This window comes from Siphateles boraxobius, unplaced genomic scaffold (assembly GCF_051911475.1).
Source record: "Siphateles boraxobius isolate OS27281-9 unplaced genomic scaffold, OSU_SipBor_1 136, whole genome shotgun sequence".
Taxonomy (NCBI): domain Eukaryota; kingdom Metazoa; phylum Chordata; class Actinopteri; order Cypriniformes; family Leuciscidae; genus Siphateles; species Siphateles boraxobius.
This window is the reverse complement of record NW_027508740.1, coordinates 115,278-131,146: the sequence shown is the minus strand read 5'-3', so window position 1 is coordinate 131,146 and position 15,869 is coordinate 115,278. Positions and strand designations below refer to the sequence as shown.

General features: G+C 40.4%; 1 protein-coding gene across 1 annotated transcript in view; it reads right to left on the bottom strand.

Annotated features, from left to right (window-relative positions):
- Window positions 1-15,869, bottom strand: part of LOC143738004 (uncharacterized) — a 53,832-nt gene that overhangs the window by 12,680 nt on the left and 25,283 nt on the right. Inside the window, exons 46-50 of the mRNA XM_077229843.1 lie at window positions 14,967-15,102; window positions 852-1,063; window positions 573-716; window positions 338-494; window positions 63-90 (exon numbers count right to left, since the gene is read on the bottom strand). Coding sequence (XP_077085958.1) covers window positions 63-90; window positions 338-494; window positions 573-716; window positions 852-1,063; window positions 14,967-15,102 — 677 coding nt within the window. The remainder of the gene's footprint in view (window positions 1-62; window positions 91-337; window positions 495-572; window positions 717-851; window positions 1,064-14,966; window positions 15,103-15,869) is intronic.

Below are 15,869 nucleotides of genomic sequence, written 5' to 3'. Positions count from 1 at the left end.
GCAATGTTAGCATTTACATGATGATTTTTCTACAATAATTGCAATTATCATAGCCTACTTACGTAATCAGGATAGACTGATTCTCCCTGTCTGAAACACATTTAGTATTATTATAAGTGAAACCGCTAAACAGATTGTATTTCAGTTTTTTTTGTATATATCATATTTGTAACAAAATGTGCACCACTACATAAATTACTCATAAGAGATCCATGAAGTAAAAAGAGTCCATTAAATAAATAAATTGTAGGTGTATTAAGTAAAATATAAGCAGGCTCAAGTTTAGCACAAGTTGATTGGATTGCAAAACGGATTGAAAATGTGTATCTCCACTTACCAGTGAGCATGAACTGGTAGGCGTTGTCGGAGATGGAGAAGATGTGAGGCGGGGCTTCAATCCTCTTTTTGCCTCTGTATCCATTCACAACGACTGTATCGTACACTGGGAGCCACTTGTAGGGATTGACAGTGACGCAGAACAAGCCAGAGTAGGTCTGAAACGGAGATAGATAGTCCAGTTTTACAATGCTGCACCCCATCCCAGGAATAAAATATGATTTGCTTAGACTTACGTAGATCATCCATGCTGCGTAACGCTCTTTGAGGTTATACAGCACAGTAGGCTCATTGAGGTGGGTCATCATGGCCATGTCCTCAATTTTGTCATACTTGGGAGGATTCATGGGGAAGATTTCAGTGTCTTTCACCGTGAGCGTCTATAATGTTTTAAACACGGATAAGACATTTAGTACAAACGCTATATTTGTTTCACCTTGCAAGTAGTTTTACAGTCCACAGCATCATGTAAAACTGTTTTACAGAAGATCAACACATATTTTAATTCTACTTACTTTCCCACACAGAGTTTTGACAGTAGCTTTGCCGCCTTCTCTACTAGCAAGAACACCCTTCAGGTACATCTCGCTCGGCTCTGCCACGAAATATGCCGTTTTGGCATCAAAGGGGGTGGTCTGAGCCTCTATTCTCTCTTTTTCCGGCTTCCGGAGGTAAATGGCCGCCGGGCCGAAGCACTCCATTTCACCATCTCCCATGGTTGCGGTTTACTCTGAGAAGAGAGAGAGAATGTGCAGAGGGATTTATACTTTCATAACTTCTAAATATTAAATAAATGCAAGTGGAATGAAACTTAATTCCTATGAAACCCAATGATGCTACTCCATGTGAATGTTTCTGAGCTAAAGCAGTTTTTTTTACCCTGAGCAACTCTCTTTTTACTCAACAAGTTTAACAATTTGGTACTCTATTCAACCAAAGGTTTGCTTTAGAACTGAGATAGGATCTCATATTTTTTAGCTTCTAAAATGAAAACCAGTGATTATAAGTATGCATATATTTTGTTTATTAATCACATTCGTAATACCTGCTGTCCTGGCCAGAGAGAATGTGTTTGAGGTAGGAGATGCTGAGAGAAAGGAAAAAAACTTGAGTTCAAATATTTGCTTTGAGTGACATGAATTACAAGTGTAACTTAGACTAATTCAGTCAGATTAGTATCAAAAGCATGTTGAACAGTGCATAACCACACTCTAAACTCTTAATTATTCTAACTGATTACCATGCATCAGGGTTAGCCATTTAGTCTCTAAACTGGTCAACACAAGTATGTGATGTGATGTTATGTTAATAGTAGAAGGAGAGCATGATGAACAACTCACCCACCTTTGAGTTCCAGTCAGTCCTTAAAGGAGCCTGAAGCAGCTTCTTATATAGACAGAATACTATTCACTCAGCAAAACTCACTCACTGTATTTGGTCATGTAAATTTAGCTCCGTTTCAACAGGAATTTGTGTAACTGATTGTCACGTTCATCAATATCCTGACATTAGCCAAATATGTTATCACTATAATGTAATTAACGGTCCAGTTTTAAATAGTTTTATTAAAGGAAATATTGTGTTAGAAGAACAGATAATGGGGTTGAGATAATGGCAGTGAACCCTTCAGTAAGATGAGGTAAATTGGCACTAGATGAATTAAACAAATATTTCAAAATAAGCCACCAATATTGAGATTAAAAATTAAACTTGATGTATTTATAGGTGCCTCTTGTGATCAAGCGCCTTAACCTTGAGAAAGGGTTGTTTTGTGAAGGGTATCAGTTACTGGAGTTCAGACATTGTTTGGGTCTTATGTAGAGCATAATCTTCTTCAAGTGCCTTGGCACCACAGTAGAGCCCAGTTTAGCTGTGGAGAAGCTCTCAAATGTCACTGGGGTTCTGTTCTCAGAAGCCTGGAAAGCTTTTCATGTGTCAGAGCAGCAAATTTGGGCACAACAGTTGTCATTTTGTGAACTTATGCTGAAGGCCTGGAGACAAGATCTGGCAGAATAATGCTGTGTAGACAAACCTATGAAAAGGCATGAGACTAGTTAATTTCATCATTCATAGCTTTAGAAGTGTACTTTCCCCCCTGGTCAAATTTGCAAATTAATTTCCAAATTAATAACAGATAAAAAAAAACACATTTACAAGTAATGGTCAACCACAGCTCTTAATATTTTTTAAGTCAAATTGGTCACACTTTATTTCGATGGTCCAGACATTCTACTAACTATAAGTAACCTGTCAACTACATGTCAATTAACTCTCATTAGAGTATTATTAGACTGCTAGGTTAGGGTTAGTTTATAGGGTTGTACTTGCAAAGTAACTTGTAGTCAGTACAATGTGTTTTAAATAAAGTGTTAGCAGATATTAAGCAGACAGTCTACTAATACTCTAATGAGAGTTAGTTGGCATGTAGTTGACAGGTTACTTATAGTTAGTAGAATGTCTGGACCATCGAAATAGAGTGTGACTTTCAAATGTATATAGGGGTCTCTTTTAGACAACCTAATTGGGTGGATAATAGAAATAGCTTAGGCCTATACATTAGAGAGACTCACATATGGGAACTTCAGTCATCCATCAACATGATCAAGATTGTCAACAAGACATTCTTGATCTTTCAGCAAAATTGCACCAGATGACTGAAGATAATTCTTCATGGTTCGGAAACCTGTTAGGTAAACCCTGGCTGTGGATCAAGGAAATAGCAATTCTGCTGTTGTTTCTCCTAGTGGTGTACTATCTATGCATCCATGGTATCAAGTGTTTTATTCAACATATGACTCACCCCCATCACGAGAAAATGACAGTTCCAACCAGAAAAGACTATTACCCGTAAGATCTTCACGGACCCTATAGTCCAGTCATTTCAAGCCAAAATGGGGGTCAACCTTGAACAAATTGCAACAGAAGCAAACTCAACTGATTTTGTATTCTCAATAAGTCCTGAGTAAGGAAAAAAAAGCCCAGAAGAATCCCATTAGGGGAAGGTTTCGAAAAAGACCCAAATATAGCCTATTCATACACCTATTCATTCTTTTTGTCACGTGAATAGGGTAAAAATTTTAACCTTTAGATATCACCATGAAAATTACTGAGTTGATTAATTAATCAAGACAAACAAAAAATGTATCACAAGTTTTTAAAAATTGTTTGTTAACATGGACAAACGGTGCATAATCTAATTACATATGTGCTAATTTGCCTAAATACCTAAACATTGGGTATAGCAGGTGAAAATGTCTTGTTGAATCTTGTTGACATATAACAGTAAAATACTTAATGTTAAGGTCTGAATGGAACCAATTTAGGCTACCGATGAACGAAGTACTTTAGAAACCAGCCTATATTAATTATTATTGCAGAGATGGGGTTTGGGCATTGAGTGCACTGTGTAAGTAATATGATTTTTTGATCCAGCCACATTTATTTTACCTACCTTCTCCATTCTCCTTACCCTTGTCTCCTGTTCTTCCCTCAGACTCATCCCCCCAGAAACAGTCTCACAGACCCAGCCCCAGCCCCCATCTCTGCAATAATAATTAATAAAGGCTGGTTTCTAAAGTACTTCTTCCTGCCTCTATGTATTAATGTTCATGGGTAGCCTAAGTGAGTTCCATTCAGACCTTAACATTAAGTCTTTTACTGTTATATGTCAACAAGATTCAACAAGACATTTTCATCTGCTATACCCAATGTTTAGGTCTGTTGGGTATTTATGCAAATTAGCACATATGTAATTAGATTATGCACCGTTTGTCCATGTTAACAAACAATTTCAAAAAACTTATAATACATTTTTTGTTTGTCTTGATGTAAGTAATCAACTCTTCAATTTCAATCAATTTTCATGGTGATATCTAAAGGTTAAAATTTTTACCCTATTCACGTGAGAAAAAGAATGAATAGGTGTATGAATAGACTATATTTGGGTCTTTTTCTAAACGTTCCCCTAATGGGATCCTTCTGGGCTTTTTTTCCTTACTCAGGACTTACTGAGGATACAAAATCAGTTGAGTTTGCTTCTGTTGCAATTTGTTCAACCTTTTTTCATTAAATGACTGGACTACTAGTTGCATGTTTGTTTCCGTGTTAGCATGCAATTACAGACAATCAACACAGAGCCAGTGCTATGTGCCTGTAATAATCACAGGTTACAATAATGAACTTTTAAGTGTTTAAATTTGTATTTTGTAGAGTTATTAGAACTCTCAAAGGGGGAACTGTTGTATTACAAATTTATAAAATGTTACATCTAGGTTCCAATACAATAGTATATAAACTGAGAAATTCTGTACATTCTATTTTACATTTTGAGGCATAGATGATGGGATTCAAAAAAGATTAAGTCAAGCAACCCAGGTGTCTGAGATTAACCTTTTGTCTTTAAGCACCTCCTGAGCAGTGTAAGTGTCGCAAGTTAAGCTATGATAATGTGAAGGTATGTGTGATACTGTCAGGCTGACTGGATTAGCATCTATGCATTTGAATGACAGTTATGCTGATGAGATCAGGTAACGCTGACTCTGTACTTCATTTGCATGCTTTGTTCCGAGTGTCTCCACCTCTATGTAAATCCCTCCCCCTTGAAAGGTGTAAACTCTATTGTGCTGAGCTATTGACTTAAACTTGGATGACTACAGTGACACACAGCGACTTCTCAATTAAGAGTAAATTCTGCTAGATATTCCAACGTCTCCTGGTCTCTGCTTCGACGACGAAGAAAAAGTTTACAACAGACGCATAGCAAATGTTGTGAATTAAATGTATAAAACCGTATGATTCTTATTTGGACTAAATGCGAACTTTGTTTTTGGACATGCATTTAATTTGTCCTCTCTCATCTCTCTGCTCATTTCCAACTTATTTCCGTTTTACACTCTACTAATGGCTGTGCTAGTCTATTGGGCATCAGGTGTCTGTTAATTTGTGATTAAATACTGTTGATTTCAGAGTCATAGTCATATTATAGTCAAATTCATTTCTATAGCACTTTTCACACTACACTGTTGAAGCTACATTAGTGTGCTTTCAGTAGTGGTAATTTGTGTAGTTTGTTGACAAACGGCCACTACACTACACAATTTCAAATCGGCTTCACTGTTATGTCTATAATGCCTTTATACTTTACCATAGAACAAATTTTAGAGCTGGGCTATATATATCGCTGTGAAAACTTATTTTTCAGACTTAGGTCTAGATATATTGTATTCACCGTATTTGTTGTGCCGCAGTGACTTGGAGATGTCAAGGCAATTAAGAGGTTTAAATATTGGTCAGTTTTGTTATAAGCTAGACCAGGGTCAGTGTGTGGTATATTCAGTTAATGGTAAAACCCATTGTGCTAAATTAAAGTAAATTGATGATGATTGGCTGACTACATCCATGATCAGCAAGTCTCGTATGGTGGTTCTGAGCAATAACCAAGGATGATTGCATCATGAAAAAGCAGCCCTGATTTCTTCAGAGCTCTCCATGATTGTGTGGAGTTGGGTATGCCGTATTCCTTGGATCCTGCCCATGTCCTTTTACTTTACCTTGTAAGGTCAATGCAATGTGTCCAACAGGCTTTCTTAGTTTCTTTGAAATGATGGCAGGAGGCTGTGGAATAAATTCTAAGGTGTTGACACCTTATGAGAAGGGGACATGTTCTCAATAAAAAAGGCATCTTTCCCTAAGGGTGGTCATATTAGGACTTTCCACAAATATAGCTGGCCGGTCAGCTATGCCATCAGGGCTTTGCCATTTGCCCAAGATCACAAGTGTTATTGTGGTGTCAAGTTGAAAGTTTGATATCAGATGGTCATTCGCTTTAATCAACTCCGTCTCGGACACCCATATTTATAAGAATATTGTAGGAAGCTATTGATTAATTTAATCTTTATTATTGGTCATTCCTTTGTTTGGTCAGTACAAAGAAAGACTGTACATTAGTGTTTATTTTTATTTATTCATTTATCAGGTGCTTTTATTCAACAGCTGTTTTGCAGGCATGCTGTTCTTGCATTGATTCATTCCTTGGCTTTCCTGTTGTTGTCATACAGTAGTGGGACTCAGCTGAACTGGCCAGGTAAAATTTCTTTAAAAAAATATGTAATATTTATATGTGTAATCGAAAATACAGAGATTCTCTGGCCCTTTGGATGCTTTCTTGCTCCAGTGCTTTCCTTAGGAGAATTCACAACAAGAAGTAAATCTTTAGAGAAATAAAGTGGTTGACTCAGGGGAAAAATGTTTACAGTTTGTTTACATAGTTTCTAATACATGTGATGAGAATGTACCTGTAGTGTTTTTGGTATTATTTGTCTTAGAGGACAGATGGGGTCTGGTGATTTGGGCATCTGTTAGTCATTCTGAATTTCTAGTAGTATTTAGATTAAACCTGAGTTTTACACTTAGACTAGGCATTTACCATGTGATATTTTTGGGATGCAAACTGGAGCATTAGAATACATTTGAGTGCTTTTGTCAGATTATATATTTGGTAATAACTCTGTTGTGAAATGGAGTTCTCTCTTATTTGAATGGCAATTAATGATCTATTCATTTACATTTATTTAGTGGGAAACATTTTTTAGTAACGTTATATTTTTAAGATGGAACAGGTAACTACATTATTTAACATGAACTAACTTTGAACAATACTGTTACAGCATAAATAAATCTTAATATTAATTAAACAAAAAACTCATTACAAAATTTCACATTATCTTTTAATGAGTGTTAACATGCACTGTGAACTAACATGAACATGTAATCAACAATTCTGTGCTTATTAAGATTAATAAAGACTGAACAAATATTTTTTCTGATTTCTGATTCATGATAGCTATTAACTAATGTTGATAACGGGACCTTAATGTAAAGTGTTTCCATTTTCTTATTTATTTTTCTTTGCCCCTTCCGCTAACAGAACTTTGTTGATCTATGCTGTCTTTTCATAGAACCGTACTGTAATCGTCTCCAATCTAACAGCTTCAGAATAAATATACATCAACACACATCTACGCACACATTCTTTTCATGGAACTCAAAGTTGTGCTCAGTAATGTTGTTACACTGGCTAAAACATCAGTCGTCTTAGACTTTTCAGATAATGATGCCACTGTAAAAAGGGTAATGGCCATCAGCCATGATGATTAATTGTTCTGTGGCCAAAAGTGTCCAATAAAAAGCCCATGTTAACTAAAATTGTTGGGCTGCAACAACTAATCGGTTAGTCACGTCTGCCGACCGGGCTCGGAAAACTTCCGCCAGTCACGGCAAATTACAGCTTTGATTAACGCATTTCTATGGACCACATGCATCTAAAAATAGGAAAGGTGCTTTATCCAAGCTGCCCAAAACATGAGCATTCTTTATTTTAAGCTTCAAGGTAATGCATTCGCGTAATGTTTAACATGGCTTGCCTGTCAGGAACTTTGACAGATGTGTTTGCTGTTTAATGTGTGATGTTTCCTCGGTGTAAAACTTTCATTTTATGGTTATATCCATATCTGTAAGTCTTACAAATTGATGCGAGTATTTCCATTTTGCATGAAGGCTCGTCCTGACTGTCTGCGTTAAACTTCAGACTTTACTGAACGAGCGCCGGCGGGATGTATAAGAGAGGGAGACAATTAATAATCAGTGCAAAAATATCCATTTTGCTGAAATATCTATTGTTGGACAGACATGTAATATTTTATGAGAGTGGTAACTGGAAAATCATGATAGTGTGTAATTAAATATAAATGTAAGCCGTTTCTTACATGTACAGGATAAAGAAAAGACAGGAATAGGTTACTGTGTCCAGAGTGAACGTGTGTGTTCCTGCGGAACATTCCTCTTATCTCTTAACACTGAGTTTGTTTTTCTGTTTTTCTTTATTATCTTTATTATTATCTACTAGGGCTGAGAGAAAAAAGGGTGGCGGCTGGCTCTCCCAAATTTGTATTTGTATTATTGGGTTTGTAACCTAAGAGCTCTGACTTACTGGCAAGGTTCACATTTCATAAACCACTCACCAGATTGGGTCCGGATAGAATCCTCATCCTGCCTTCCTTTCTCACTCTCCCACCCTTACCACTCCTATTCTCACCCTTACCACTCCTATTCCCATCCTTACCACTCATATTCTCACCCTTACCTCTCCTATTCTCACCCTTACCACTCCTATTCTCACCCTTACCACTCCTATTCTCACCCTTACTCTCACTGTTATCCACTCCTTTTCTCACCTTTACCACTCTTATTCTCACCCTAACTCTCACCGTTATCCACTCCTATTCTCACATTTACCACTCCTATTCTCACCCTTACCACTCCTATTCTCACTTTACCACTCCTATTCTCACCCTTACCACACCTATTCTCACCCTTGACCACTCCTATTCTCACCTTTACCACTCCTATTCTCACCCTTACCAAACCTATTCTCACCTTTACCACTCCTATTCTCACCCTTACCACTCCTATTGCCACCCTTACCACTCCTATTCCCATCCTTACCACTCCTATTCTCACCCTTACCACTCCTATTCTCACCCTTACCACTCCTATTCTCACCCTTACCACTCCTATTCTCACCTTTACCACTCCTATTCTCACCCTTACCACTCCTATTCTCACCCTTACTCTCACCCTTACCACTCCTATTCTCACCTTTACCACTCCTATTCTCACCCTTACTCTCACCCTTAACACTCCTATTCTCACCCTTAACACTCCTATTCTCACCCTTACCACTCATATTCTCACCCTTACCTCTCCTATTCTCACCCTTAACACTCCTATTCTCATCCTTACCACTCCTATTCTCACCCTTACCACTCCTATTCTCATCCTTTTCTCACCTTTACCACTCTTATTCTCACCCTAACTCTCACCGTTATCCACTCCTATTCTCACATTTACCACTCCTATTCTCACCCTTACCACTCCTATTCTCACTTTACCACTCCTATTCTCACCCTTACCACACCTATTCTCACCCTTGACCACTCCTATTCTCACCTTTACCACTCCTATTCTCACCCTTACCAAACCTATTCTCACCTTTACCACTCCTATTCTCACCCTTACCACTCCTATTGTCACCCTTACCACACCTATTCTCACCCTTAACACTCCTAGTCCCATCCTTACCACTCATATTCTCACCCTTACCACTCCTATTCTCACCTTTACCACTCCTATTCTCACCCTTACCACTCCTATTCTCACCCTTACTCTCACTGTTATCCACTCCTTTTCTCACCTTTATCACTCTTATTCTCGCCCTAACTCTCACCGTTATCCACTCCTATTCTCACATTTACCACTCCTATTCTCACCTTTACCACTCCTATTCTCACCCTTACCACTCCTATTCTCACCCTTACTCTCACTGTTATCCACTCCTTTTCTCACCTTTATCACTCTTATTCTCACCCTAACTCTCACCGTTATCCACTCCTATTCTCACATTTACCACTCCTATTCTCACCCTTACCACTCCTATTCTCACTTTACCACTCCTATTCTCACCCTTACCACACCTATTCTCACCCTTGACCACTCCTATTCTCCCCTTTACCACTCCTATTCTCACCCTTACCAAACCTATTCTCACCTTTACCACACCTATTCTCACCCTTACTACACCTATTCTCACCCTGGACCACTCCTATTCTCACCCTTACCACTCCTATTCTCACCCTTACCACTCCTATTCTCTCCCTTACTCTCACCCTTACCACTCCTATTCTCACCTTTACCACTCCTATTCTCACCCTTACTCTCACCCTTACCTCTCCTATTCTCACCTTTACCACTCCTATTCTCACCCTTACCACTCCTATTCTCACATTTATCACTCCTATTCTCACCCTTACCACTCCTATTCTCACTTTACCACTCCTATTCTCACCCTTACCACACCTATTCTCACCCTTGACCACTCCTATTCTCACCTTTACCACACCTATTCTCACCCTTACCACACCTATTCTCACCCTTGACCACTCCTATTCTCACCTTTACCACTCCTATTCTCACCCTTACCACACCTATTCTCATCCTTGACCACTCCTATTCTCACCTTTACCACTCCTATTCTCACCCTTACCACTCCTTTTCTCACCTTTACCACTCCTATTCTCACCCTTACTCTCACCCTTACCACTCCTACAGTGGCGGCTGCTGGTCTCTCAAAGAGGGGAAGCTCATTTTCGGCCTACATCATAGAATTGTCCATTTATTTAAAAGTAAATTCTGCCCTGTGTTGTGAACTTCTTCTTCTCAAGTGTAGAAAAGATAGAGTTGCAGACCAGGAGATTGTTGAGGTATAAGTTCTTTATTTCGTCGCTGCAGTCATCTCAATCAAGTCTAACTAAGGCAGTATACATTTAGTTCATATACCCTTTCAGGAGGAGGAGTTACATAAAGGTGGAAACAAAAGCATGCAAATGAGGCATCTGGGTTAAGGATGTGCCCTAGACTGAGAGTGTTACCAATCCTAATCCAATCAGCATAACAGTGTAATGTAAATATCCTAATCCAATCAGCCAGACTCTTCACCGATACCTTCACATTATCTTAATGGCCAGGCAGTGCATAAAGACAAAAGGTGATAGTCTCAGTGCTCTGACCAATTTAACTTACAATAGAGAGCTGGACAGGCAGGAACAGGCAGGTTTGTGACATCATTTACCTTAGATACAAAATTCACACTAATAAACTTTCTCAGTTTCTATGCTATTGTATTGGAAGCTCAATTATACATTTAAAATAAAATTTGTAATCCTACAGTTCCCCCTTTGAGAGTTCTAAATAACTCTCACAAAATACAAATTTAAAGACTTAAAAGTTCATTCTTGTAACTTGTGATCGTTACAGGCACATAATGCGTGTTCTATGTTTGCTTTTCTGCAATTGCATGCTGACACAGAAACAAACATGCAAATTTAGGGTCCGTGAAGTTCTTAAGGGTAATAGTCTTTTCTGTTTGGAACTGTCATTTCTTTGTGAGGGGCGTGAGTCATTTGTTGAATGAAACACTTGATACTGTGGACGCATAGATAGTACGCTATTAGAAGAAATAACAGCAGAATTGCTATTTCCTTTATCCACAGCCAGGGTTTCCCAATCAAGTTTCCGAACCATGAAAAATTTACTTCAGTCATCTGGTGTAATTTTGCTGAAAGATCAAGAATGTCTTGTTGGATTTTGTTCAAGTTCTCTGTTGGATCCATTAAAACCCGGTGCAGCACTCAGGTCCGATGATGGTGCAGGCTCCTTCCGTTGCTAGAATGTAATCTAAGGCCACTCTGTTCTGTAAGATCATTATCTTGTGCGAAGCGAGAGTGTCTGTGATGTTACTGGTACGACAATCTTGATCATGTTGATGGATGACTGAAGGTTTCGTATGTGAGTCTCTGCGTTGTGTATTTTTTTCTTTTTCTTTTCTTTATCCTTTTGTGATAGTTGGCTCGGAAGAGGGTCAAGTTGTTTCTTGAGGTTTTCTTGTGGCTTCATACGCAGATGACGAGGTCAGTGCGTATGGGTCTCGGGAAGTCATCAGTGGTATCTGCACAGAGTAAGAAAGAAAACAAAAGACAGGAGAGCAGTATTTGTTCAAACACTAGGGTTGTAAACTTCCGAGTCTGCTAAGCAGTAGAGCAGTATTTGTTCAAACACTAGGGTTGTAAACTTTTTCTGGGTCTGCTATTGTCGTTCCATCTCTCCCTATTTCTTAATTCCTTTGACACCTAAAGAACAGTGAGGTAAGGATGGACTAGGATAGGGCCTATGAGGGAAGTCTTCACCCCAGGGTTAACCCTCGAAGCCTATTGCATTCGGTTCTTCCCGGGGCTCCTCACTGGTTCTGTGTCCTAACCTATCCCTGTTGGTGGGGGAACAACCTTACAGTGTGTACAATGAGTCCAGGTTTTCCTTCCCTGACACAATACTGCAGCGGCTGTAATCAACATCACTTGATGTGGCCCATGCCACTTTGGTTCTAATGGCTTATTTCTGAATGACTTTATCATGACCCATTGACCTGGGATGATTGTGTGTCCCCCTTCTGGTGAAGTCTGCCAACATGACTCAACTCTCCCTCTGGCACTCTGTACCGCCTTTGTTAGGTTTTCACAGTAAGCAATCAGGGCATCTGAGGTAATGTGTACATCAGCATTTCTAAGATCAATCACACCTGGCATCTGCATGGGGCGTCCAGTAATAATCTCATGAGGGCTCAGTCCTACTGTTCTGTTAGGTGATGCTCTCATACTACACAGTACTGCTGGCAACGCTTCAACCCATGGTACTCCTTCCTGATGCATTTTGCTTAGCCTGATTTTGATTGTTCTGTTTGCACGTTCAACCTGTCCTGATGCTTGTGGCCTATAGGGGCAGTGAAGGTTCCACTTAATCTGCAACATTCTAGACACTTCCTTGACTATCTGTCCTGTGAAGTGTGTACCTTGATCTGAGTCAATCCAATCTGGTAATCCCCATCTGGGAATGAAATCAGTGACAAGACATTTAGCAGTATGTGCAGCTGTAGCACGCCCTGTTGGATAAGCTTCTACCCATCTTGAGAACTTGTCTATTACTACCAAAACATCAGTTTTTCCCTTACAACGAGGCAATGATATGTAATCAACTTGCAGGTGACGAAATGGTCCTGGTGGAGCTGGGGTATGTGCTGCTGGTGTAGTGGCTGCTGGTATATCATTATTTTTCTGACATGTAACACACCTCTTGGCTGTTTCTGTGGCTACATTTCTGAATTTTGGATTCCACCACTGATTTGAGAACCTGTGATTCATCGTTGCTGGACCACTGTGACCTAAACTGTGTATTTGTTGAGCCAAATATGGCAGCAGTGATTCGGGAGCGACATACTTTCCCCCTTTGGTCCAGCAACCAGATGAATCCACTGTGGCTCCTTTGTCTAACCATGTCCATGCTTCATACAGAGGAACGTCTTTGTACAGATCAATTATTGATTCAGGAGGCATAATTGTCTTCTGTGCTGCACTACCTGAACACACTTGTACAGTTGCATAGAAACAAGCCTGTTTAGCTGCCATATCAGCAAGAGCATTACCTTTAGCTTCCGTAGTATTAGTTGTGAGATGTGCTTTCACTTTGATCACTGCTAATTTCTTTGGAAGTTTCATGGAAAACATTAGATCTTTCACTAATTCAGCATGCTTAATGGGGGATCCAGCAGAAGTTAGAAACTGTCTGGTTTGCCAAATGACACCAAAATCATGAATTACCCCAAAAGCATATCTGGAATCTGTGTAGATATTAGCAACTGATCCTGAAGCTAGCGTGCATGCTCTTGTTAGGGCTACTAGTTCTGCAGCTTGAGCTGAAAAATGATCTGGAAGACGTCCTGAAGCTAACACTTCCGTGGTGGACGTTACTGCATAACCTGCTCGTCTGTTACCTTCAATTACTTGAGCTGAACCGTCAACAAACAACTCAAATTCTGAATTCTCTGTGGGAGTTTCTTTTATTTCACTCATAGGTGTATATGTAAGCGTAACACAATCGTGTGTCATTTCTCCTTCATCCTCTAACAAAACTTCAGTCATAGCAGACATCATACATGAGGACGGATTCGTGACAGGTGCACGCTGTAAGACAATATTCGGGGCTGTGAGAGTTGCCAACCAATTTCCCCAGCGAGAGGAAGTGACAGAAGTGACTTTTGCTTGATTCATTAATGCGGACACTGCGTGCGGACATCTTACGTTTACAGACTGTCCTAACACCATTCCTGATGAAGCCTGAAGCGCTAGATGCACTGCCTGTACTGCTCTGAGGCATGGGCCCATACCTTGAGCTACTATGTCAAGTTTACCAGAATAGTAATGAATTGGGCGTAAACTGCCCCCATGATCTTGCATTAGACATGCAGTCATGAAGCTTAAATGTTCATGGACATAAAGCACAAATGGTCTATCAGTTTGGGCAATTCCTAATGCTGGTGCTTGACATAGTGCTCTCTTCAAATCATTGAACGCTTTGAGGTGACATTCTTCCATACAAACAGTATCAGAATCTTTACCATGGCCTTTCAACAAGTCATAGAGCGGCTGTGCAATTGAGGCATAGTCTTCAATCCAAGGTCTACAGTAACCTGCTGTTCCTAAAAATGATCGGAGTGTTTTAATGGTAGTAGGCGGGGGTATGGCTTTGACTGAAGCCGCTCGATCCTGTGTAATGGATCTATTTCCTGCACCAATTGTTTGACCCAGAAATGTGACTTGCTTTTTAGCAATTTGAGCTTTGTGAAAGCTGCATTTGTGTCCTTTCTTATGCAAATAGTCCAACAATGATGCCAATTCAGTTTGATGTACCTCGTGATCTGTTGAGGAAATCAAAATATCATCGACATATTGGATCATAGTGGACTGTTTTACCGGACATTCTGGGTCACACAAATCACGTCTGACAGCCTGATGGTATATGGTTGGGGAGTTTTGAAATCCCTGTGGCAAACGTGTCACAAGAACTGGACGGAAGCAAATGCAAGTTGACTCTTTTATTAATGGTCAGAAGACACAAAGACAATCACGAGGAACACTGCAGATGGTGGCGCAGGGACTCAGTGGTCAGCGTGCAGGTGGTGGTGATACCGGTGCGGGTGATGGTGAATCCAGTGCAGATGGACATCCAGACGAGACAGGACACGAAGACACCGAACAGGAACTCAACTGGAACAGACTGCGACAGGAACACGAAGCACGACACAGAGAACACCAAACCAACGATCTGACAAAGAGAGGAGAGTGTGTTGAGTCTTTATAGGTGAGTGAATTGGCAGCAGCTGGTGCAGGGAACGAGATCAGCTGGCACGCTGATCAGTGGCACGAGCGGCCACGCCCACTCACACACACACAACAACAATGACACGAGACATGAAGAAAACAGCGAACTCATGAATCGTGACAGTACCCCCCCTCCTAGGGACGCCTCCTGGCGTCCCCAGACTCCCTTACCTGTCGATTGTAATCATCAATAAGGGAGTGATCCAGAATGTCTCTAGCAGGCACCCAACTTCTCTCCTCCGGACCGTAACCCTCCCAGTCCACCAAGTACTGGAACCCGCGTCCCCTCCGCCTTGAGTCCAGAATACGATAAACCGAATATGTGGTCTCCCCGTCTACGAGTCGCGGCGGTGGGGGAACCGGGACAGGCGGATTAATACGAGAACGAAAAACGGGCTTAATTTTGGATACATGAAACACGGGATGAATTCTCCTGTACACTGGAGGAAGATTGAGGCGGACTGCCACCGGACTAATGATTTTGGTGACAGTAAACGGACCAATGAATTTGGGAGCAAGCTTATTCGAGACGGAGCGGAGAGGAATGTTCTTGGTAGAAAGCCACACTTTGGAACCGACGACGTATACGGGAGGCCTCCGCCGGTGGCGATCAGCCTTGGCCTTGGTGCGCGCTCCCACTTGGAGTAGAGTCTCTCGGGCTCTAGTCCAAGTGCGATGACACCTCTGGACAAAGGCGTGAGCGGAGGGAAC